General features: G+C 36.9%; 1 protein-coding gene across 2 annotated transcripts in view; it reads left to right on the top strand.

The window, feature by feature from the left end:
• Positions 1-26676, top strand: part of LOC117291215 — a 100369-nt gene that overhangs the window by 48625 nt on the left and 25068 nt on the right. For both annotated transcript variants that reach the window (XM_033772816.1, XM_033772815.1), the window contains exons 7-8: positions 3694-4505; positions 7996-8065. In XM_033772816.1, coding sequence (XP_033628707.1) covers positions 3694-4505; positions 7996-8065 — 882 coding nt within the window. The remainder of the gene's footprint in view (positions 1-3693; positions 4506-7995; positions 8066-26676) is intronic.

Below are 26676 nucleotides of genomic sequence, written 5' to 3'. Positions count from 1 at the left end.
GAGTAGCATTTTGGAGATATCGCCGAAAATCCGGAGTGATTATGTCCAAGCAGGAAAAAGAATCCTAATTGGAATACACATTCTCAACAATCTGAGACAGAAACTTTTCTCAGATTCTGATTTCGGAAAAAAGCTGATCTTTATCCATAACTTCATTACTTTAAAGTGAAATGTTTCTCAAAGTACTTTGTACTACCGAAAGCTGCTGCACTTCTAGCCAAGTAAGGTTTCATTGCAATTAGTTTTAAGAGTGATTACCGAACGTATACCTTCCCAGGTCTTTCTCTGTTTGTTATTTTGTTGAATAGACTCGTGGTTTATCCTCTTACCATATACCGAAGATTTGTAACCTCTGGTGTTGTGTGTGACAGGGCTCATAAGACCATGGAGGTAGAAAGACCCACTTAATCACTAGCCGGAGTACACTAATTTATAAAAATTTGCTAATAACCTCACAACCGAATAAGTGCTGCAGTCTCATGTTTTTTCCAAACCTTTCTGTCCAGGATTGATTGATTACCTCTCAGGGATTTTTGTAATTATAAACCTCCTAAGTTCAGCGACGATAAAATAACAGATAAAGGTCTGCCAGTTTGGTTCCCAACTAAAAATTCTTGTCCCGTTACCTGTACAGGAACGTAGTAAAGAGTCTTTCATAAGGACACAAGACTGGGATTCGAACCCTCACTCTGCTGATCAGAAACACCAGAGCTTGAGTCTGGTGCTCTTAACCGCTCAGCAACGGCATGCCAGATCGAGAAAACTGTATGTGTTCATGTATCTGCGCTTATCTCTTTTGAGGCAGTTTGTGTGCCCTGCCATAGCTGAATGGCAAATTCTGGCCCCTCCCTTTGGTTGATTCGGTTAATTGTCCCATACAACAGGTCTATCACATGGTATTGATCCTTAAAGTCCACAGCTGACATAGAGGGCGTACACAGCAGACACAGACGACAATTTGAGATCTGCTTTCTCTGTGTCTGATTCCCATTGTAATTAAGCAGAAACATGTGCTTCCCGAGTTCAGGTAATGCTAATTACTGCACATAAAGTCTCCTGGTGGAATGAATGAAGGGTAACTGTGTGTATGGATTATGCCTTGAAGGCAATTTTGTTTCTTCATATCATCCCAGTCAATACTGTGGTAATAAAAACTGCAGATCAAATAATGTTATGTCATCAGAAGATCACCTGCGACGCTAGCTGTGTATTTATTTTACACTTACCTCCAACAAGCCTTCAGAAGCGAACGTTGTTAGCGGCCATTCAGAATTGTCTATGTTTGAAAATGTTGATGTGTGGGAGGAAACAGCACCATTGGGCAAGGATATGTTATTAATAAACGAAAAATAAGACAAAATACCCAGCTGGCCAAGATTGTCAATGTCATTCCTGGTTAAACCACGTAGTACAAATTGTTTGTTTAAGCCAGGAAAAGCTGTTGATAACTAACTGATGTTGGAAACCTTTGATCTGAAAAAAATGGTTCATTTGAGGCTTTGGGGTGGTCGAGTGGGTCAAAACAACTAAGGAAAAGGAAAACAATTGTTTTTCTTCTTTCTACATTTACTATTCTTGAGTGGCCCCTTTGAATGATTTGGGGGTATGGGAGTAGGTTGTGGGAGAGGGATTCCCATCAGTTTTGAAATAACAGTTGGACACTGAGGTCAATTAGGGATTTCTGCAACTTGTGAAAACAATTTAGATTTATGCTTTCAGTGAAAACAATTGCAAACATGTACATCATCAGTTCAATAGGGTTGTTACGCTGTATTACATCTTGTATGATTTCCATAACACAGGTTAAGCATAGATAATTTCAAGTCTTTCATAAATTGAGTTTATTGACGATAATCTTCTCAACAGTAATTTTGGACAAATAAAGTTTAGTTCGTTTGTTAGGAAAACATTTGTACGTGATCTTTGATTATTTTGCACGTGTTTACTTAAATTGTAAATAAGACCCTTAGAGCTCTAAGCCTACAATAAAATAAACATTTCTGTAAAACTGGACTTCAAATAATGTCAAACGAAGATTATGTTTAGGATTTAGAACTTCCACTTGTGTTGATTTAAATCTGCATTATGCTTTGACATTCTTTAATATGCAATCTGACACTATTTGGAAGTCCAATTGTGTCAAGTTTGTCTTAAATATTTATAAATTGAAGGGGTCTACAGGCGAGATTTAAGTACAAAAAGTACCACAGTGCGGTAGTCTTCAAATTTTCTGAAGCAGCACTTTAAAGGAAGACGAAGAAGGAGAAGTATGTTTTATATTAGTGGTTTACCAAGGTGGGGTGGGCGAATTGGAGTTTAAAACCCATGCATATAGTGGCTTGATGCCAGGAAAGACTCAATCAGCCCTGTATGTTGAGAGATCCTACATATACTACTAAGACTAACTATTTACTTGAAGAAGAAGAAAAAAAAAAAAAAAACCCTGGATGAGCTTTTTATTGTCATTTTTTTAGTTACTTTTTAGTTTCAATTGAAAAAAAAATAACAGAAAAGATAGGGAATCTTTACTGTCTTTTTTTGATGGAAAATTTAGGGTGATTTAAAGAAAAAAAATAAAGATAAAAATAAAAAATACAATGAAGTGTATAAGCCTGCATGTCCATTCACATGTTGAAACACTTTTTGGATAATTTCAGGTACAAAGCTAAAAATTACAATCATTTGACAAACTACTGTAATAGTGGTCACCTGCAAAGTGGTCACCTGTATTTTTTGTTGTTTTCATATGATCAAAAATTTAGTTTTAAATTACAACCGGCTTGAGTGCCTTCTAGAAACAATCCATCTCAGAGGTAAGACGGGGTTCAGTTTTCTCGCTCTGTGAAGTTACTACACACATACAGGGTTTTGATTGCATCTTCTTTTTAAATCCAGCGCTCTAGGCGGGTTTTAATTCTTAAATGTGTTTTCCTCAAACTTGATCTACCATGGCCTTTGATATGATTTGGGCCGTCATCAACGTGGGGGTTTTCTCTTTTGCATTTGCCGTCCTTCCATCTATATAAGGGTCTAATGAACATCTCTAAGAGATTGTTGACTTCAAACAAACACAAATGCCTTCACAGGAGTTTACGTGAGGGACGTTCAATTGGATTTTAGGCAGAGGAAAGAGCCTGTGGTTTGACTTTGCAGCTTGTCAACATTGACGCAGTATTCTGACTTTGATCTCTTGCAGGATTCATCAGCATTTTTTGTATTTTTAGAGGTTTTTTTTTACTCGGGACTTGCTATGTTAAGTTTAACCATAATCCTATGGTGGACCTTTACATGGCCAATGATTTGAAGGTACATGTATACTTACATGCCATAACATTATGTGTACAGTAGCAAAATGTACACACACTGCCAAGTGCTGTAAAATCAAATATGGATGTTATATTTTCAGTGTACATGTCGCTGACTTAAACAGAATATTTAAATGACGTTATATTTCTTTTCTCAATAACAGGATTGTAGATGTCTATGACAAATCTGAGAGCATTTAAAGTGACATTATAATAATATAATGTTTGTAACCCATTCTTATTTAGTGGTATATTTTATTGTTGCATTGTTTTTGTTTTTTGTATTTCAATATTTTTTATATATGTGCAAACCGAGGTAATGATTTTCATGCTTGCAAGATGAATAAAGAATAATTGAAATGAATAGAATTTCTTTTCTTGATTACAGGATTCAGTTTACATGGAGGTCTGAGAGGCCTTGGAGCTATCCTTCAAAGCTCCCATTATGACATGGGAGGATCTGTTCAACTACAGGGATGCGGTATGGATGGAGTCGAGGGCGATCTAGGAGCAAGAATACAATCATCTAAGGAGGGTAATGAGGTGCATGATACAGCCACCGGCAAGGACAGTTTAGAAGATAGAGTACAAGAAATACACAGGTCTGGCTGGTCAGATCGTAACTCTAAAACAAATGATGACACTCGCCAGAAAAATAACTTCAATTTGTCCACCGAGTCTGATCATAGGAGCAAAGATGTCCCAGACAGCCATGAGTCAATAACCTCATCAAGTAAGAACGCATCGGAACATTTGCTGCGAAGCATAAGTAACGTGTCATCTGTTGAATCAGTGACGAGCACAGGGAGTGACTTCTACATCAGTGACTCGTCGGACTCGGATTGGGATTATGAGGAGGTGGATCCAGGCTTAGGGAGCTCTCGCTCATCTGAAGACCATCGGAGGTCCAGGATTTCACGGATGGTGATGCCGGAGCCGTTACTCCCACCTGTACACGAGGAGCTTGAAGTAACCACGACACCTCAGTCGAAGAAATCCCTTCCAATCCCAGCTCAGGACCTTAGCCAAGAACTCGTTTATATTGAGACATTGGGAAAAGGATCTCAAGTGCCTTCAGAAAGTCTCTTGGTAAGCAAAGGAAGAGACGCAACGCATGTCGAGAAGAAGGCAGCTTCTTCGACTCTAGATTCCGTACCTCATCGTCTTATTCACACTCAGGAATCCTTTGAAATTGAAGAGGTAAGCCAATCAAAATCATTTTCATTCATTTCAGGTTTTTATTTATTTAAAACATTAAGTGACAGAAGTTAAGATGTCTGAGATTGAAATGTTTAAATTATTTAGATACTACGCAAGTTTGTCAAGTTAAAAGAAAAAGAAAAAAAACCTGTAAAGTGACAAAACCTTGGAAAAAAACACCAAGCAAATAACAAAAAATAGAGATCAAAAACAGTGGAGCGCTAGATACTAGATGTACAAAATGCATCAGACAAATAAGTTGGTGGTGGCTAAAATAAGGCAAGCAAAAACCTAAATTGAAATTGGACCTCGCAATCATAGCAGTGCAAACAGTTAAAAGGTAAAACAGTTGAAAATCACACTCATATTTAAACAAACTGATGTGCTGTTCAACATTTACCATACAAGTGACCCAAATGCGTAAAACTCAATGTACATGTATAGACCGCTGTATATACTATTCTGAAAATTAGGGAACTTTTTGGTCAGCTTCAACTTTAAATTGTTTACTATGTCTGGTTTATATAAAGCGGACAATGTTTTTGTTTTTGGACAATGGTCTTATTCCTTGCTTATTTGATAAACTTGAATGGTCTGAGATGCAGCTGAGTCAAAGGTCAGGTCTCAAAGTCACCAGGCTTTTCATGGTTAGTGAAATGAGATGTCACCTTTAACAGACCGAAGATACACAATGTAGCGTATGCACAAATTGGCAAGAGAGCACTTCAGATCGACATCATATCTAGGAATGTCTTTTATTCATTTTCTGCTCAACAAATCCCAGCTGGATGGTTGTTTTTCACATTTTTGCCTTGGAACCTTCTGAATTGTATGTATTTTACTGGTATAACCTTTCAGCCGACTACCCTTACCCTATCCTAGAGTCTCAAGGGTATTGGAATCTGAAACAAACAGGTTTTTGTAAGCCATTAACACATATATGTTGGCATAGAAACTTCTGTTTTTTTGATCTGAGGGCATGAGGGAAGCACAAGAAGGAGAAAGGCATTTAGGATCCCGGGAGTCAGCCTCGGGATCCCAGGATACCCAAAGGATCCCGGGCTAGAATATAATCCCATATTATCATGCATTCCTCCTGAGAGCACCATCCAAGAGAAATGATGAATGGTTAGCATTCACAATGACATGGATATGTTTATGCACACAACTGAGATCTTCAATTGTATTGTCAATTGTAATGCAACAGCTTGTGATAGCTTTTAAATCAAAATAAGTACATTATACAAGTTATTGGTTTGGTTCACTGACATATAGGTTACAACTTTTTAAATTTAAATCGGAAATTCAACTTGATTTTTTAACTCCAAAGTAAGAATTTTTTATCCGGACCCCTTATATCAGTTTGTTTCCTTGATTCGTATCCTAAAATTATATGATTAACTCTGAAAAATTCAGAAAATGCATTTTCTAACCAATTATAATCTGTCTGTATGGATGCTCATGCATCAGTTATGTACTTTAATAGTTATCAGTTCGCACTCTCTTTGCTAAATGCACCATTTTCATCATAGAATTAAAGTATTAACGGCTTGAGATGCATTGACCCGAAGACACTTCTGTGAAGAGTAAATCTGTGATCGGCGCACGTGTGGAGAATTTAACTTATTAGCGCTAGATCTCAGATTATTTTCTCGATATTTTGTTACCGAAATGCTGTGGTTTGTCAAGGAGGTAAAATTGTTTGAAAAACAGATTTCAACGGCCAAAAGGTGGCAACACAGTCATTCAAGAAAAACATACAACATTTCTCATGATTACTATTTTTATTAATTTTAAGGATGATATGTCTAGCATTTTTACAATTTAATAATTTTTGTCTATAACTTCAAAGACATCTATGGAATTATTCTCAGTTAATAATGTGTGCTGGATCATACTACGGTCTATAAGGTTTATAGAAGTTGAACAATCCAAAAATGAAGCCCCCCTCCCCCCGCACTAAAAACAAAAACATAAAATTAACAAAGAACAACAACATAACAACAAAACATTTTATAATAATAAATTATTAATAATAATAATAATACATAAATAAAAACATAAATAAAAAAATATATAACAAAATAAAAATAAATGAATAAAAAATAAACAAACAACCACAAAATCAAAATTTTGTGTGTAATTTTTCAATCAGTTTTGTTTGCCTCATTTAAAAGCCCATTGGGATGGACTCAATAAGTAACCCTCACACTGTGAAACAGGAAACAAACCACACTTGGGTTACCATAGCTACAGGATGGTTTTTCATGGTTAACCTTTCTCCGTACATTAAGAGCAAGTTTGTGCTAGTGTGTGTGACCGGCATGGCGTTGAAATGGCAGTTCCATTAAGCGATCACTCAAGTCATTGGCTGATGTCACACACTGCTCCAGACTATTGATTCATTGCATCATAGCTAAACCTCTCTTGGTAAACCACTACACATGTCTTCCTGACTACTGCCCAAGAAAGTATGCCAGCTACAGACTCGTGTCTTACCTAGAATCTAAAGTCACCTTACTAGCTGTTTATGAAGGTCTGGTCTCAACGGTAAGTTCAGGTCACAGCAAGGGAAACTGACGTCATATACAAGAAAGTCTTACAATGCACTGTATTTCTGAGGGCGCCCTCAATAGTATTTTTCGGGGATATACGTGATTTGTCCTGCGCACGTTTGTTTGGCGTTGTGTCACTTTTGTTGCGCCGCAGTTTTAAGTTGCTTTAGAGGTGGGTTGTAACGGCACCTTTAAAGGTCTTATTGTCTGTGATGGATTAGTTGTCTGTGGTGGTAATGTGTTCCAGTTTTAAATAACTGTTTTGGGTATGAGTGTACCCCCAACATTGATACAAATATGTTTGAGAGCACCTCACGTGGTAACAAAAACGGCATATTGTAACAGCGTCCAGTGGTACAATGTAGAACAAGTGACTACCATGTGACGTCTCCATCAGAAGTTGTGTTCGGATGTTATTATAGCCATGCACATGGGAAGACCGGGTTTGAATCCCTATTAGGTTTTCTTCAGTTCTTTAGTTTCTTATCTCAAAAGATAAGATTTAAGTTTTTGCTATAATCTTGTTTTACATTGTATACTTTCAATGATGGAGAATCTTCTGACTGCTAAACAAAATCTTATTTCTGGAAAACTGTTGTTGTGTCATTTAGAAAAATCACATTGAAAAGTTTTCTAGGGACACAAGAACTTGTTTCTTGATATAATATTTTTTCTGGAATACAATTTTTAGCATTGCTTGTGTAATATTTCCCCATCCAAACTACACTTGCAAACAAACAAAAACAAACATTTGAATTGGGGGTTGCACCATAATGTGTATCTACTTGCCAGGTAGATTATGTTCTTGTCTTGCGTTATTTTCTACTACCGCAAAGTATATTTTTCGGAATTCAGGGGACCTCTCGGTTCTAAATTAAGCGTTGTCCTTTAAACAAAAATTAGACTGTGACCACTTTATCCTTTCTTATTTTTAGATTTCCAGTACTGAGAACCAAGAGGAGGGAAGTCCAGTCAACAAAAGCGCAGACAAGGTCACAGAAAAAGGTATTTCCACAATCTTTGTTGTCTTCTTAGTTATGTAGTACGTATGTGATGGCCCTTGCCAAATAAGGCAGTTCTTGGAAATAGTTTAAAGGTGTTTAAAGAAAAGACATCAGGCTTGATATCAATGCAATGTGTCGTTTGAACATTCTTTATGATGGGTTGATAATTCTGAAAGTTTTAGTTTTAAAACTTACTAAAAGAACCCATCTCTTGAAGGAAAGGTCTATGTTTGGTAGTCACTCTTATAATTAATGGCAATGAAAACCTTGGATTAGAAGCCTGCATGTACAGCTACTTTCAACAGTATACAGTTATAAAGCATTTTGAAAAACACTTCACTTTGATGTAATGTGGTTATGTAAAAAGATATAAGTTTGTATGCCCCCAAAATTTGAATCTGAGAAGCATTACTGTCATTGAAACTTCACAGATTGTGTTCCTATTATGAATGATTCTTCCTGCATGGACTTATTTGCTGCGGATTTTGGGCTTTATCTCATAACAATCTGAACATTTTCAAACACCAAAGGTGTACTCCTCTTTAAGATGTTCGGCAATAATATCTCAAAACACTTGAGCGATTCCAATAAACCAAAGGTATACTTTGCCTTCAAGAGTCTTTTATACGCTCTACAATGCTGTTTTTCTTTCCTTGTTTTCACTGGGGAATGTCGCTATTATTAAATGTCAGTGAGGTTGATTTCTTTCTTATCTTATTCATCACATGTTATCGTAGGCATCCCTTCAACAATGCTGAAATATTTAATTGTGATTCCTCTTCATGTATGTGGAACAGGGAAGGTCGAGCCAAAATTCATAGAGCTGCCTAAGCAAACAAAAATGGTCATTAATGTTTTGCTTAGCAGAAATGAGCAGGACATCATTCACAAATTGTGCATGAGACATGGTATTTAGGCCAGTAACCTTGTTCTAGTAAGCATAATTTTGATGTGCTTAGCTACTTTTTGTGCTTAAGCATACTCAATTAAATTGGGCCTCTTATTCAATGAGATTGTTATCCAAAATGTAGATGTCGCTTATTTGTCAACAGTGCTCAAAAACTTTGTGAATATTTGGTATGATTTGCATAGTGATACATTGTCTAAAAAAAATGTAATACTAACTTGCAGTCACAGAATGTTGAGAACTGTGCTCTTTCGTCGTCATGCCAACAATAGAGAGAGAGAAAAAAAGGTATATTTTTTCCCCCCGACTGTTTCCTGCATCATCTTAGAGAAACTGATTTGACAGTGACATGTTCAAATGTTGCATTCATAAATAATGCAAGTCTGTCGCCAAAACCATGAATTGGAAGTGTATTGTAGATTCTGATTGTGTACAGTGTAGTTCAGATGATACTAACGAATTTACCATTATACTATTGTTGCACGCTGTGACAGGATCCATGGTGTTTTGTACAACCGAGGGGGCAAATGTTTTGTTATACCTTGGTAACATTATTATTCCTATTCTCAAAGTTCTGTTGTCATCTTCAAACATTATTACGATGGAGTATGCAGTTGTTTAATAAAGCAGATGAACAGTTGTTCAAATAAGAAACAATTCTTCACTGTTCCCTCGAACCCACGGTTGTTTCGCACAAAGCGCTGGAAATCGGGCGGTAAACAAAACTGATGTTACCCTCTGCGCTGTGCGTTATGCATAGCGCGCATCCTTAGCCATGGTACATGCGTTTTTGTATCACATCACGTGGTTGGTTCTCGACCAATAAAACTTCACAATTTGTTATTGAGGTATAACAGTGGCGTTTGTTTCTTTCCCCTTGAAATAATTCTCACGTGAATGACATAACCAAATACTGACAACATTTGTGTGTGTGTACGTAGTTCTTACAATTTGAGGGCAGGTGTACATGTATACAAAGTAAACATCTTTATTTTAGAGAAGTGGTCGAATGCTTTTATTCAGCATGTTTTGGGATACTGTGTTAAAGGATAGCATGATTACATGATTACACAATGCAATGGTTGCCAGTTAAACATAAAGAGATTCTTGAATGTATTGTCTATCTCCTGTGCCTGCTAACCCCCCCCCCCAACTGTGTTAAATCTTCAACTGAAACTTTCAAAGATAAGCTGTTTTTGTTAAAATTTGTTATGTAATGTTTTTGTGTGTTTCTATGTTGTTATGAAAATTTGTTAGGGATATGTTGATTGGGTCTTGTGCGAAAGACAAGGTGGGCATTTTTTTTCTTCTTCACATTTACTGATTCTCATTTACTTAAGTAGCAAAACTTAACAGCAAGTGAAAATTTAGTTTCCCCCTTCCCCTCCCTACCTCCCACCTCCCAAATTAAAATGTGATGGAGTTGCGCGCTGGCCTCTTTTGAGAGGAAAAAAAATATCACCATCGATAGTCTCAAACAGTTTTACTGTTTTTCTAAACTTGGATATTGAGACTTGCTTGTAAGGAATAATATGAGATGTCAAGACGATGACTATCTTAAAGGCACTGGACACTATTGGTAATTACTCAAAATCATTTTTAGCACACAAACTTACTTGGTAACGAGCAATGCATGGGGAGCTGTTGAAAGTGTAATACAATGTGACAAACGGCTCCCTCAGAAGTAACATAGATTTTGAGAAAGAGGTAATTTCTCACTCAAAAAGACTTCAGGCCTGAAGCCTTTTATCTGAGAGCTCACAAATTTGTGCATCAAGAGTGTTTTTTCTTTCATTGTTCTCTTGCAACTTCTATGACCAATTGAGTCTTAATTTTCACAGACTTATTATTTTATGCATCTGTTGGGACAAACAGTTTTAAGGGAGAATACTGGTCTTCAACAACTTACCATTAAAAGCTGTCCAGTGCCTTTAAGGGTAAATGGTATACTACAGCTTGTTTTGGGTGCACTCTTTTTTATTACATTTTGGTGTGATGTCCAAAGTACTTCAGGATTTGTAAGATCTGTACAAGACGTATCCTTGTCTCGTGTAATTACTTTACAATGGATTTAATTTGGACTGAGATTGCTTCCCCATAGTAACCTCTGAGGGAAGCCCATCAAGTTAACGACAGGGGTTTATTAATATATTTGGTTTGCGGTTATACGATGTGTGTTTTTTTTAATGCCAGGTAAATTTTGTTTCTGTTTAGAACTTCTCTTGCTTTATTCTACTACCGCGGTGTACATTTTCAGAACTTGGTGTAGGTTTTTTTTGTCCTGCCTTTTAACTACATTGTACTATGTACCTGGGCGAAAGGTAGAAAATGGCCAGGGACTGCATGTACTTCTTAGCTTCAAGTGGATCGTTTTTAACTTCACTACCACAGAGTGGGTTCTTAATTGGTCTCAAAGTTTTGACTAGCTTGCTCTATTCTTAGTCAGGGATTTATTAGTTTGAGATATGTGTTCTCTAGACACGGAAGAATGCAGCATTTGCTTTTTGTTCAGTACATGCAACCCTACAAAGATTTCTGTTGTCAGAATACCATTTCTTGGCATAGAGTCAGTTGCTTCCTTGAAAGGTATTGCCTATAATTCAGACTGTGGTGTTTCTGATCAGCAGAGTGTGGGGTCAAATCCCGAGCCATGACACTTGTGTCCTTAAGAGTCCCTGCCTGTAAGAATGTACCAAGTGGTGATTCATGGGTTCTCAGATCTTCTTCTAAAAAATTAGAGTGATACATTATCATACCAAACGAATAAATCCAAAATTTTAGTGTGCTGACGCTTTCGGTTTGGGAGTTATCACTTATCAAAGTTTCGGCCTAAAAGCCTTCGTGAAACGAATAGTATATTCCCTGTAAACACAAAAATGTGCGCCAAGGTCATCCCAACAAAAGTACAACTTTTTTTTATACTTTTGTTATAAGCCCAACTGGAGGTTTCAAAAAATGTTTAACTTTTGTTGGGACGAGCTTGGCGCACATTTTTGTGTTTACAGGGAATGTACTATTCGTTTCTCGGGGGTCTTTTGGCCCAAACTTTAAAAACTGGTAACTCCAAAACCGAAAGCGTCAGCAAACTAAAATTTTGGATTTATTCATTTGGTATGATGTTGTATCACTCTAATTTTTTAGAAGAAGATCTGCGAACCCATGAATCACACCCCCCCCCCCCTAATTTGGTACATTCTTAAAGGCAGGGACTCTTAAGCAAGACACCTAACCATTGCATAAAATATGTTGGTCCCATGTGTTGTATAGCACATGTAAAAGAACCCAGTGCACTTATTGAAAAGAGAAGTTGTTCGCCTCTGTGTTCCTGAATTTGGCAGCTAAATGCGCCGTAGCACCATGTGAACCCCTAGGTGCTACATAATTTGGTCTCAGAACTCAAAACTTTCAATAACCTCTCTTTCTGTATACATGTACGTGCGCCATGAGTACCTTGTTGGTAGATATGTGCGCTATATAAGACTTTGATATTATTATTACTACAGTAAAGTGACAAACCAAATTGTCAGAAAATATTGCTTAACAACTTTCACCTCGTCAAAAATTAGCAGGATACCAGTCACATGAAATTTTGGGGCAGCAGGCCTATTGCTTCTTTGAGGTAACAAAGGCAATCACCTCTATGCCCGGTAATTGCCTTGGTGCCCCTTAAAACGTTTCAATACGGAAACTGTTTATTGGAAGCAAACAATACCAGAAACCATGTAAAAGATTGATTAAAGCTTCACTATAAATGGTCTTGTGTTAAGTTCCTTTGCACTCATTCCTTGATCTATTGATGGCCTGGATATAGAGCTACCAACTCTCCCTAATTCTGCAGAAAGTTACTTGAAAAAAAAAAAACAAAAAACATTCATTGCATGTTTGGTAGTCTGGTGAACAAGTTTGACAATTTCCCTGATATTGGACACATTGTCCTTGTGTGTTGAATGTAATTTTAAATATCTCCCCGGATTCTTTTGAAGTACAAAATCTCCCTGCTTGCAAGATGCAAATAGTGGCAGTGTACAATGTGAGCTTGAGACTTTCCAAGATTTTATAAGGAGATGTACCTCTTAATCAGACTACATATACCACTCATATGGGATTTGTATAAAGTATAGACGATGTGACCTATGTTTACATTCAAACCGCCCTCTGTTGACAAAACACTATATACGGCATGTTTCGCCGGGCACTGAGTTGCGCAGTCATAGTAAGATTGCATACACTTTCCAGCTGGCTGCCAAAACACAAAGGTTTTGCCCGGCGGTATGCGCGCGAATCATGTTATGGTTTTCGTGTGACGTCATAGGTCACATCGACTATTGCCGGTCACAAACTGTGTTGGAAAACGTCATATAGGACACACGATTATGATATCTTGTACATCAAATAACAATTCATGCAACTCTCTTTCCATATGGTTGTTTAAAACCCTGCCAGAAACTCCTAGGAATGAGTATTCAAATCTCAAGAAAGACAATCGGCCACTGAACATTTTTCTCCAATCATTTACAGAAGATTGAGTTATTGTAAATGTTTGCGATTTGTCTTAGGACAAAAGGTGTGGATTCGTTTCCTCGATCACTTTTTTCACAATTCACTCATTGTATATATTTTGATTGTTCTCTTCATGCGCTTAGAGACTTTAGGCTCTTTACAAATGTCTTTATTATTAATAATATTATTTCTTCTTCGAAGCAATTTTTCTATTGTAAATGATATGCACTTATATTAGCCTTGCGCATATTATTATCTGGCAAATTGCCAGGAAGCCATCTAGTAGATGAATACTAATTCCCTGATAGCATTTTCTCTGTCATAGAATAGTCATTGACTCGTGAACATAATACTATTGTGTCAGTCACGTTGAAGTTTTATACATCAGGTTGTCATTACTTTCGCCAACATAAAGGCCAAAATGTCTTCTTTCTGATCATTATGGTTGTGTGTAATTAATCCCTCCACTTTTTTAAATAAGGTTAAGCAAAACAAAAAACAAACAAAAAAGAAGAAAAAAGTGGTGTTTTGTTTTCATCACAAAAACTACTTTGTACAATAAAAAGAACTACAGTAATACATACATTAGATGCACCTGCTAATCAACTATTGCAAAGACTAGTTACAATGACATTTGTGACAAGAAAACACCAAGAAAGAAAGAAAGAAATACAAATTATACTCTTGGTGAAAAGTTAAAAAATAAGTTATTAAAATATACTCTTCCATTTAGAATTTAAAGGGCTTTTTGAGCCTCGGCATTTTATGGCCTGTTTTACTTTGATATGCTGTGCAACCTTGAGCATAATGTTTAAAGGCAGTAGATTATTTGCTTCTGGTTATTTCCTGGAAATATGACTTTCTTAGCAATTCTTGGTAAATTCAGCACTTACGCGTCAAGTCATGTTTTATGATCTGAAATTTGCAGGCCTGTAGAAGTTTGCAATCACCTCATAGTGTGCCCTTTACCAAGGAAAAAATGCCTGGGTGCCCTTGCCCTTTCAAAAACGAAGCATACAGGCATGATTAGATGAAATTTCTGAGAATCTCTATCACCAAATTGGTGATAGAAAACTATTTGAGATGACGTCATCTGATTCCATAATGTTGATTGGGAGGGCGTTATTACTACAAGTAGGATGCTGCGAGCTTTCTTCCTCCTAATTGTCTTCCCTACAATCCACGTCCTCCTGGGATGCTCTTCTCCCTGGGCGGTGTCCTCTCAAGGTCACATGGTGAGAAGATTTGTTCATCACTAACGGTGGGATGATATCGATTGAAAAAACACTGGCTGCTTATTGAATTGCTAGCATGTTTTATTAGGTGTGCTTAATTTAGTTAGGCTGGAGATGTTACTCAAGCAAAAAGATTGTTATGATAATCTGAAGAACACAGTTTGCATTGTTAAGCTTTTGATTTCTACTTGTGTTTTTTTATTCTTTTGTTTTGATTCTTGGGTTTAGTTTGAACATTGTGACATGTTTTCCAAGGATGGGGGAATGATTTAAGAATGTTTCTTTAACGTGCATTTTTCTGGGGCGTTTCAAGCATATTTTTCATTTTATTAGGTTGGCTTAATTTAGTTAGGCTGGAAGTTTTACTCAACCAAGACTATTGTTATGATAATCTGTAGAACCCAGGATTGATTGTTAAGCTTTCGATTTCTACTTGGGGTTTTTCTTAGATAAGGTTCTTTTGTATTGATTCTTGTGTTTAGATTGAATATTGTGACATGTTTTCCAGAATGGGGAAAAATAATTGAAAAATAGTGCATATGATAAGGTTCTTTTGTATTGATTCTTGGGTTTAGATTGAACATTGGGACATGTATTCCCAGAGTGGGGAAAAAGAATGTCGTTTATAGTGCATTTCTCTGGAGAGATACTGTTTTTTCATACATGATAAGGTTCTTTTGTTTTGACACTTGTGCTTTATATAGAACATTGTGACATGTATTGGGTGCGTTCGATTAGTTTCCCCGGGTCGACCCCGGTTTGCTCGTCCGGGCGGCGTATTTTATTTTTTCCATGACGAACAAGGGCAGATAATTACCCCACGTTTCTTCCTGAAAAGTCACCTATTTTGTTTCCAGGACGAACATCTGCAGATATTTACCCTTGTTCCACCTGGGAAAAAAATGCATCATCACGTGACCCTTCTCGTGGTGACGTCAGTGCACCTCGGGCCAGCCCCAAGTTCCCCGCTTGTGGATAGGGTCCACAAAAACTCTGTAAAACATGCAGCCTGTTTATTCTACCAATATTTTGTTGGACTGTCATTTCTCATGTTCCCTTTCCTTGTATTTATTTCTTCTCACGTTTCCTTCTCTGATGGAAGTTGGAAATAATGAAATCAAAATAGCATGACCAACAGAATCTTGAGTCAGCAATATGACTTATGCTTCCTTTTACAAACCATACAATCTTAGTTTATATCCGGGTCCATGAAAATAGGAAAACGCAATATCAACATCTTTGGTATTATTCTCTTGAGGCTGTACATCTAAAATACACAAATCTGTTTTGTGGATACAATATTTCGCTTAGCTGAAACAGGTTACCGGCCAATAATGCAGTTAATGTATAAATTATTAATTTGACCAAGACAAACAAAACAACATTACAAAGGAGCAAGTACAAGAAGATTAAAGACATTGGACACTATTGGTAATTGTCAAAGACCAGTCTTCTCACTTGGTGTATCTCAACATATGAAAAAATAACAAACCTGTGAAAATTTGAACTCCATTGGTCGTTGAAGTTTCGAGATAATAATGGAAGACACGAAGTTGTGTGCTTTCAGATGCTTGATTTCGAGACCTCAAAATCAAATTCAAAATTTTAGTGTAAAATTACATCTTTCTTGAAAACTATGTTACTTCAGAGGGAGCCGTTTCTCACAATGTTTTATACTATCAACAGCTCTCCATTGCTTGTTACCAAGTAAGTTTCATGCTAACAGTGATTACCTATAGTACATATAGTATTATAATAATAATAGTAATAATAATAATAATAATAATAATAATAATAGTAATAATAATAATAATAGTAATAATATAGGTATTTATATAGCGCCTTTAACAAAGATCAAAGCGCTGAACAGTGAATAAAACAAGAACAAAGCGAGAAAGGAGAGAAAAACAGAACAACACACAAAAAACTAGGAAACAAAACACAGACAAAACACTGTTTCCCTGCTAAGTCTTGCTTTAGCAAGAACGTATATTGCCAGCTCCTCCGAAACTACCCTGCCATTTGTAATTCATTCCGCCCATAAATAATCTACAAGCATCAGATTCCTGATTCGTGTTATACCATTAATTCATTACCAAGTCTGGAAGATTGACCCTTTTTTTTATTACAGGTGATGCCATTAGTATCAACATCAATTAGTGTTTGCAATTTATTCAGGCAGTGTAACCAAAGAACTGTTCATATCCGGTGACTATGAATTAAGCGCACGATGCTGCAATAAAGGCTCGTATTAAATGGAAGGCAATCACGTTGGCTGCTGTGACAGCTTTGCTGCACTTTTTCTTGCATCAAATCATGTTTTGCTTTACTCCGTAATACATGTAACTGTTGTTATTCTTTTATGAGAGTATGGAAATAAATGTATTCTTGAATTGAATTTAACAACTGACGCATTTTTCATGTAGTTTTTTTTAGATATAGCCTCATATTGAACCGATTTAACAATTTATGGTGTTTTTATTTCAGGTAGTTTTTTTAAATAAATAATGATAATATAATGATAATATCAAAGTCTTACATAGCACACATATCTACCAACAAGGTACTCAAGGTGCTTAGTATGTTTACATTTTTTACAGAAAGATTAAAGATTGAAGTTATGCATTCTGAGACCTTATTACATGTATGTACATTGTGTTGCAGCTTATAAGGGTTTACAAGGTGCTACGGCCCATACAGCAGCCACAGCCAGGAACACCGGGGCGAACCCCTTCTCTTTTCGATAAGTGCACTGGGTCCTTTACGTGCATTACACAACACATGGTACCAATGGCTTTATGTCCCATCAGAAGACAAAGCAATGGTTAAGTGTCTTGCTTAAGGACACAAGTGTCATGGCTTGGAATTCAAACCCATACTCTGTTGACCAGAAACACCAGAGTTTGAATTTGTTGCTCTTATCCGCGCGGCCATGACACTTCCATATATCCTCATATTGAAACAATTAAACACTTTATGTTGTAACATGATTTGTATTTCAGAAAAAGTACCTCGTTGTTGTACTGAAGAGTGGGGTAGTTTCTAGTCTCTATTAGAAAAAAAATCCATAAAGCCAGAGTTCTCCCTAGGACTTTTCAAAACTGGGGTGCATTCTGGACCCAAATTTGTGAAGGTTTGCCAAAGGATGCTGAATTGAGGTATTTTGTATGTTTTCTACTTGGTTTTGAATGATCAATTAATGTGAATTCTGGAGCTTGGGAATTGGTTTTATCTTGATAATATTTTGTGAACTAAGTAATAAAAAGATTACAACAATTATTTTCATATCTGCCAAGATGTGTGTGTATCAACATAGAATTCAAGTGAATTATCTCATAACGCTAGCTTGTGGATGGGGAAAACCCTGACAGCCATATGGACAGATTATAAAATTCACATTTTAAAAAGGAGAAAGAAAAACAAAGCTTTTAAAATAAAGGCAAACACAAACATGACATGTTTTTCCAATGGATTTTGTGCAGTTCACAAATCATAATACGCTGTTTCAGTTGCAGCGATTGAAATATAAGATAAGCAACAGTGAACCTGTGGGAGCAATAATGCTGTATATTCAACTTATTTCAGAGGGAATCATTTCTCTGGGGATGGAACTGGTATGGACTTAGTAAGCAGAGAGCTTTCTGATTGAAACTTATGTTATTATTTTAAAATCAATTCTTTACTCTGTCTGCTTGACAGGAGAGCGTAGCTATCTTTTACAAAAATGGAACAAAATGCAATGTAAGTAACTTCCCATTGTTGTCTCATTTCTAGGGAAAGATGCTAAGACATTAAATTTATTGGTAATATTATTAAATAGGATTGAATGGTTCCAAAGACCAAATTAGTACATTCCATTTAATATTTTGGGGGCTGATCTGAAAGATAAAACCAAAGCATACTCTTTGAAATGCCAACAATTTTTCTTGCCTCTTCCAGAGATTTAAAGTAATAAGTATGGTAAAGTCCTGCTGAACAAAATTTGTCAACCAGCTAGATTACTGTGTGCTTTACATTCCCCTGGATGGTCCCCTGTACATTTATGCTTAGCACATTAATTATCGAGCAATATTTCCCACAGAACAGCTTCATGAAATGGCACTCCCATTACCGTTTCAATATATTTTGCTTATTGACGTCAGACTCCCTTGTTATTACTTTATGGATACCCCATGAAAAGCTCAATTAACTTGTTTTCATTCCATCTTTGCCAAATAAAAAAAAACTCAAGAAGCAAATAACCGAAAAGTATACTCAGTAACGATAGACCATAATAGTCTGTGTTGGAGATAAAATGATGATGGATATCTGGAGATTATGGTGTTTTGGGTTTTTTTTTTTTTTTTTTTTTGGTGGGGGGGGGGCTGTTTCGTTGACATTTGGCAAAGCAGGCTGTAAGATTTATATTAGCAAGGCTAAGCAGGTGTTCTCCGTGTGATTATGGTGTAATCAATGTCAACTAAATTACAACACATTGATTTATGCATTAAACAATGCATGGTCTTACTGAAAATAGATTTAGCTGTAGCCTGTTGCGAACTACTCACCTACCAAAAGGACCTATGGTACAATAAATGCAAAATGCAGAACCTAATGGCCTGGCATTTGAACATTACTACAATCTTTCTTGAAGGCTAAAAGCTATTTGTTTTCTATGATTAGTGAATATTTGTGAACTTACATGCTCTAAGAAAGTCTAGGCCGATTTCAAAGAGCTCCTATAAAGCACAAAAAGTAGCCAAGGTGAGCAACATTATGCTTTCCATAATAAGGTTATCAGCCCAAATGCCATGTAATACATGTGTGTAGAATGGTTACATGTTATCCTGCAAAGTTTTGTCAAGCAATCTTTTCTACAGCTGGCCAAATTGCATAGAAGTGCTTTCAAGCAGACAATACAGCTTTAACAATTTGATAGCTTGACTTGAACAATTTTGAGGGGCTATGAATTTTGAATTAATCATAGAGATGCTATTTTTAGACCAAATACTCCGTTTTTGATTCAGCTGGCTTGTGAATTGTTAATTCTGTCTGTCTGTATGTCTGTCTGCGTGAAATGTAATTATATTTTCCAAATTGATGGAACATGACTTATGCTATCTTGAGTTAGCGTCCTGAAGGCTGATTTTGACAGAATCTTTGTAGCTCCATCATATTGAGTTCCAACAGTTAACCCTTATGCCCAGTTCAAATAATAAAGTTCTCTTCAAATGTAGAGATAAAGGGGGAAACACATTAGACGTAAAAATAATATTTGATGTGCCATTGACTATGTTTGAACTGTTTGACTGCTAAAAATAAAATCCCCTATCCAAAATGGCCTGCAACCCTGAGTGATGTTCAAGACTGCTGGCTATCTACATATAAGAGCCCAGCCTAGACTTTAATTATACAAATTTATTAAATTTACTAAATTTCTCAATTTAATTTTTTGTCTGCTGAGATCAGCTTGTTTTGTTCACTATAAAGTGAGTTTTTTTTGTATTATGAAGTGTACATATCATTGAGAGTATTTGCAGACAAACACAACCACCGAGGGTTTCCGCTTATTGTATCAGCATCCCAATCGTCTTAGGGATGCAGAGTGACATGCATCCTCCAGGGAAGACTGTAACGTAGAGGGGCTGGTAGGAGCAGATCATATACCTTGAACAAACACACTCAAGTACAGCTCTCAGAGAGAACCTGATTTCTGCTCTGCTTTGGTCGAGCCTCGGCAGCAGGGTTCTTGAGCCGTATCTTCTGACCCATCAGTATCCGAATCGTCTTAGGGATGCGATGTAAGATGCATCCTCCAGGGAAGACTGTAACGTAGAGGGGCTGGTAGGAGCTGATGATACAGTTGAACAAACACACTCAAGTACAGCTTTTAAAAAGAAACTGATTTCTGTAGCTGCTTTAGTCGAGACTCCGCAAAGGATTTTTGAGCTATATCTTCTGACCTATCAGAATCCAAATCGTCTTAGGGATGCGGTGTAAGATGCATCCTCCAGGGAAGACTGTAATGTAGAGATGATGGTGGGAGCTGATGATGCCTTTGAATGAACAAAAACTCAAGTACAGCTTTTAAAAAGAAACTGAGTTCTGTAGCTGCTTTGGTCGAGACTCGGCAGTAGGATTCTTGAGCTGTATCTTCTGACCCATCTGGGAGTCGATATCTTATCATGAGGCTGGGTGAAGGTTTTCCTTGCAGTCTGTACTTGAGGGAGGGATACATCAGGAAAGTGAAGTCGTTGCTTCCATGAGATTGCTTGGTCTAGTTGATGTGAGTGTTATCTGGTTGAATGGAGAATGAAGAGGTTACCTGTGCCGGTCCACTTCTTATTTTTGTCTTTGTGGAGGAATCTTAATGAATACTTGATATCACCTGGGGCCAATTTCATAAAGCTAGAAAACTTCATAAAAAAAAAATAATAATGAGCGGGGCACCAGTTGCAGCAACGTAAACCTTATAGAATAATGTTGTGATCCCCTAGCTGCCGCTTCCCAGGTTGTATCGTAATTTGGGTGTGATCCCTGGCTACACGGCAGTTAACTGTTGTATGGCTTCTGACTGGCACCCCCGAACAAAGATATTGACAAAATAGGGACACCGCCAATATAGGGCTAGATAGCTCAGTTGGTAGAGCGCCGGCACGTTAATCCGGAGGTCGTTGGTTCGAATCCCACTCTAGTCAATTCTTTGTTCAACCCCAAAAATCATTTACAAATTTACCCCGTCAGTTTCCCTTGTGGTTTATATTGATATCTGAAACAAAAAGTCGCATCCCCTTAAGGTGATCCCCTAGCTGCCGCTTCCCAGGTTGTATCGTAATTTGGGTGTGATCCCTGGCTACACGGCAGTTAACGGTTGTATGGCTTCTGACTGCCACCCCCGAACAAAGATATTGACAAAACAGGGACACCGCCAATATAGGGCTAGATAGCTCAGTTGGTAGAGCGCCGGCACGTTAATCCGGAGGTCGTTGGTTCGAATCCCACTCTAGTCAATTCTTTGTTCAACCCCAAAAATCAGAATGTTGTTTGGTAATCTCTTTTTGCTATTAAACCAAATGTTTTGTTGAGCTTAGCAGGTTTTTGTGCTTACATGCTTTATGAAATTCAGTGCTTAGAATAACTTTAAAGCATGACATGGTATTTTGGCTGGTAAGCATAATTTGTTTATACTTAGCTTCTTATTGTGCATAAGCAACTCTATGCTCAAATGGTCATCAAATTTGTGTGCTGTCTATAGCAGACAAATTTGCTCTGCACTGGACACTATTGGTAATTGTCAAAGACCAGTCTTTTCATTTGGTGTACATGTTTTTCAACATATGCATAAAATAACAAACCTGTGAAAATTTGAGCTCAATTGGTCGTTGAAGTTGCAAGATAACTATAAAATAAAAAACACCTTTGTCAAACAAAGTTGTGTGCTTTCAGATGCTTCATTTCTAGACCTCAAATTCTAAATCTGAGGTCTCAAAATCAAATTTGTGGTAAATTACTTCTTTCTCACTTATACGTCACTTCAGAGGGAGCCGTTTCTCACAATTTTATATATACTATCAACCTCTATCCATTACTCGTTACCAAGTAAGGTTTTATGCTAATTATTATTTTGAGTAATATCCAATAGTGTCCACTGCCTTTAAGAAAAGAACATCAGTGTTACAACTAACTAAAGTCACTATCAAGCTCTGACTATCTCAGTAACACCTTGTCATTATGGAGTGTCATAATTACAAGGTGTTACTCCAAATGTTTTCTTCTGCTGACCATGTAAAGTGTCAAGTTCCCACTTAGATCTTTTGGGACATTATCATCTCGCCACGGAGGATTATGACACAAATACTCACATAATTACATCACTGGTTTGAGTTTGTGAAAATGTTCATGGATTTGATTAATGATAATAATAATGGGTTCTTAAATAGCGCTCTTTCATACCCCTGGGGGCTTATCAAAGTGCTTATTAGTTGTTATTCTATTTGTAGAGTGTCATGGCCGAGTGGTTAAGAGCATCGAATTCAAGTATTGGTGCGAATTCACCGGAGTGTGGGTTCGAATCCCGGTCGTGACACTTGTGTCTTTGAGCAAGATACTTTACTATAATTGCTTCTCTTCACCCAGGGGAATAAATGGGTACCTGCGAGGGTTAAGGTTGATATTGTGAATGAAAAAACCTTTGGAGCGATATAAACTGTTGCCCAGGTTGTATACTCCCAAGGGAGCTGAGAAACATTATTAAAAAAAGGGATGTTATTGACCAGGGCACTAATGTAAAGCGCATGGGTACGGTTATTGTGAAATGCGCTATATAAGAATTTGTTTAAGCGCTTAGAGAATTAAGTGTTAGTTATTAGGCGCTATATAAATCGAAAGTTATTATTATTATTATTCAATGTATTGAGTCCAGTGAACTTTACTGCTCAGCCACAACACGCCATTATTAAGAAATACCCTAAATATAAATATCAGCACGCTCAATTTACATGTATCTCACTATGGAGAAACAAGCATTACTTCTGCTGTACTGCATGCCTTTCTGACATTATAGGAGAGCGTTTCTCCACCTTGAGTTGGGCTAATTTATTTGGTTTGTCTGTCTTTCCATTACCTGGTTCATTAACGACGTTCCCAAGAGTCATTACAGTGGAAGAAAGATGAGCAGTGGTCAAAGGAACATTGCAGAATTGGTGTTTGCTTGCAAAACATTTACTTGTTGTGTAAGCACTCTGTAATCCACCATATGCATATACATGTACTGACAAACCTGTACAAGTTTGAGATCGATAGGCAATCTGGGTCACGAGAAAATAGTGAAAAACTCTAAACGGGAGTTTAGTTATGTTTATTTCTCATCAAATATGACATTTCAGACAGAAACATTTCAAGCAATGTTAGCTACTATCATCATCATGTAAGTTTTTATGTAATTCTTTGATTTTAGACAATTTTTTTTCTGACAAATTCTGTAATGTTCCTTTAAATCATGTCCGTGTATCTCTGTGTTTGGTGAAGACTCAAAGTATGTTTGTTAAACGTCTCAGAATTAGGTCTCTCTCAATATTTCCCGTTGTTGAAACTGCTAGTCATTTAAACCATTTATCAAAATGCTAAGACATGAAGCAGTTAAGCTTTGTTGAGTTTTAACTCGAGAGAGAAATTTATCTTTCAGAATACGAAGCTTTTCAGTTGTTAAGTGGTTTAGCGGTACAAACCTTTCACAGTGAGGAGGATGGATATGAGCACTTTGTTAATTAGTACACAAGTATGTTTCCAGAAGATGACAGGTTTTATCTAATGGCCTTCTGAGCTAAAATTAAAATGTCCAACCCACTTTTTAAAATTCAGGTATCTTTTTGTTTTCTCTTTCATTGAAGGATGTGTGCCAATTATGCTTTGTCAAAGTTTATCCAATGATAATCAATGCTTTGGATTGAGCTCATCAACTAAGTGCTATTACTCTACAGCTTTTGCGTTTAAATTGTTAAGTAGGATTTGAAACTTTGCATGGTGGAAGTAAGATATAGAAAAGTTTGCGGTAACACCATGTAATAACAATCTCTAAATGAGTTGGGGTGGTTCTGAAAAGAACCGTTGGATTAACTCGACGTTTTGATCAGTATGCTCGACGTTTCGATCAGTATCCATCCTCCTCACTGTGAAAGGTTTGTACCGCTAAACCACTTAACAACTGAAAAGCTTCGTATTCTGAAAGATAAATTTCTCTCTCGAGTTAAAACTCAACAAAGCTTAACTGCTTCATGTCTTAGCATTTTGATAAATGGTTTAAATTGTTGTTTTGGCTTTGTCTGCCACACCATATAAGCTCACCAATAACATATGGAAACATTCTAATTCTGTTGTCAAGGTTGTGGGAACTTGTATCATATTCTTGCCTTTAAGATGTAACTTATTTGAAAAGCCACCAAGTGCTATTGTTTCAATTTCCCATGCACTACACGAATCGTTACCGTAACTAGATACAATACCAATACCTCCTTCCTCCCTATCAGTGTCTATTGTTTCTTTTGTGTAACTGAAGTATTGCGTGTGAACTTGAAAACTGACAAGGTCAAACAAAACATGTTTAAACACACAATGCTATCTGCAGCTATTTTTTTTTTTAAAGATGTTTTGTTTAACACTTCATTTTGCCTTTTGGAGCGTTTTTCCCCCCTTTTTTTTTTCTTTTTTTTTCTAAATTGGATATCGGTAAATTTGTTGATAAAAAAATTATGTGATTGTACCGTAGTATTTAGCACCAATCCCAGTGATTCATAACTTTAACATCTGCATAACAGTATACCCTGATGCTCCCATCCATATCTGGGCATTTAGGCCAGTTGGTGGTCATGCTACAGCTATGGCCAGATCACTGCATGTGCTGAGGGTAAAGGAGGCCCTTGACAACACCGTCAGCAACACCCTCAGCAACAGCCGTAGAAGCTAATACAGATACAGCTAATTGCACAAACAAAAAGAAAACCACCGAACTTTAAAGGGTTTGGGTACTTTTAATACAGCACAAAACAAAAATGTCCACAGATAAATATTAAACTGACGCAGTTTAAAGATAATGATGGTAGAAAGCTTTAAAATATTACTTGCTGAAGTGCTGTAGCTTTCGAGAAATGAGTTAAAACAATTTCACTAAAACAATTTTTGTCTCAGTGAGACAAAAATTATTGTAGCATTTACAACAGATTTACGCGACTCTCCTGAAAACATGTGATTTTCACCTTTTTCGTAAAAACTTGACGACCAATAAAGCTGAAACTTCTACAGGTAAATTATATCGCATACACCTTCATTCACAGTGAGTAGGGACTCATGTCATGGCCAAAAAACTTAGACTACAGAAGGTACCAAAACCCTTTAAAACATTAAACGTTGGGGTTGGAACATTAAAGTCAATGAGGTTTTCATTTCACTTAATGAGGGGAGTGTGTTAGCGTAGACATGCACTGCACACGTTTTACCAAACTAAAGAACTTTAGTTTGAACTGCGGAAGAGACATGTCATTAATGATTGCCTCAAAAAACAAAGTTTGCGCTAGGAACTCATGTTTCAGTTACAGTCAAAAGCTATATGAATATTAATTACAAATATAAAATCGACAGAAAATTCAGTCGAGTCTCATGTACAGTGTACATGTCTTGTGTGTTGATTACTTTAAAGCATTAGACATGTTAGATGCAATTCCTTCAATGTTGACTTAACCTTTTTCAAACCTCTTGGAATCGTGTTTGACTAATCCTAGCTTTGTGATTACTTAACTAACCCAACTGATAAAACTGAAATATAACACACTTAAAAGAGCGGACCTAGTCTGAAAGTAATACACAAACATTTGTTAGAAAATTACCGAAGATCTTGTCTGATAAATTGGAAACCTCCCCTCGTAGTTCTACTTTCTAATCAAATTAACTGCTGACTTTGGACTCTTCTTTCTTCCAGAGTTAATGTTGATCAGATAATTCCTTTCCGTATTTGTAAACCCTGTTCTGGTTTTCTGAAGGCCAGTAACATAAAGCAATTTTATGCGGCTATCTTTCTGACAACAAGATTGAAACATAGCAAACCACTCAATCCACTTTGTTCAGTGTATTAAGATCTCCTGTGTATGCTCTACGGGATGGTTCCGTCTGAATTGAAATGCTACGTGTTCCACTCCAGTGTGTTGTTGTAGACCACAAGACAAGCCGTGTTTGTTATTTGAAGTGGCCGATACAAATCCAGTTGATTTCTTATTAGACTTTTGGCTGTACTAAGGGAGCTGTTTCAGTCAGCTTGAGTTAGTGTTTGAGTGTTGTGCAAAGACCTTCTTGGGCAGCATCACTTCCATGGCAACGCGCCGTACTGTACCTCTAGTCACTAACCCATGGAAGGGAAGTGATGAAAATCAACGCTGATTAGCTGCTCTACGCGCACGCTTGTTTAAAACTTTCAAGCACTTATAGGGCGCTTGTCGTGCACTT

Source organism: Asterias rubens, chromosome 6, assembly GCF_902459465.1.
Source record: "Asterias rubens chromosome 6, eAstRub1.3, whole genome shotgun sequence".
Classification (NCBI taxonomy): Eukaryota; Metazoa; Echinodermata; class Asteroidea; order Forcipulatida; family Asteriidae; genus Asterias; species Asterias rubens.
The sequence above is the reverse complement of the archived record's forward strand: the minus strand, read 5'-3'. Positions and strand labels throughout refer to the sequence as shown.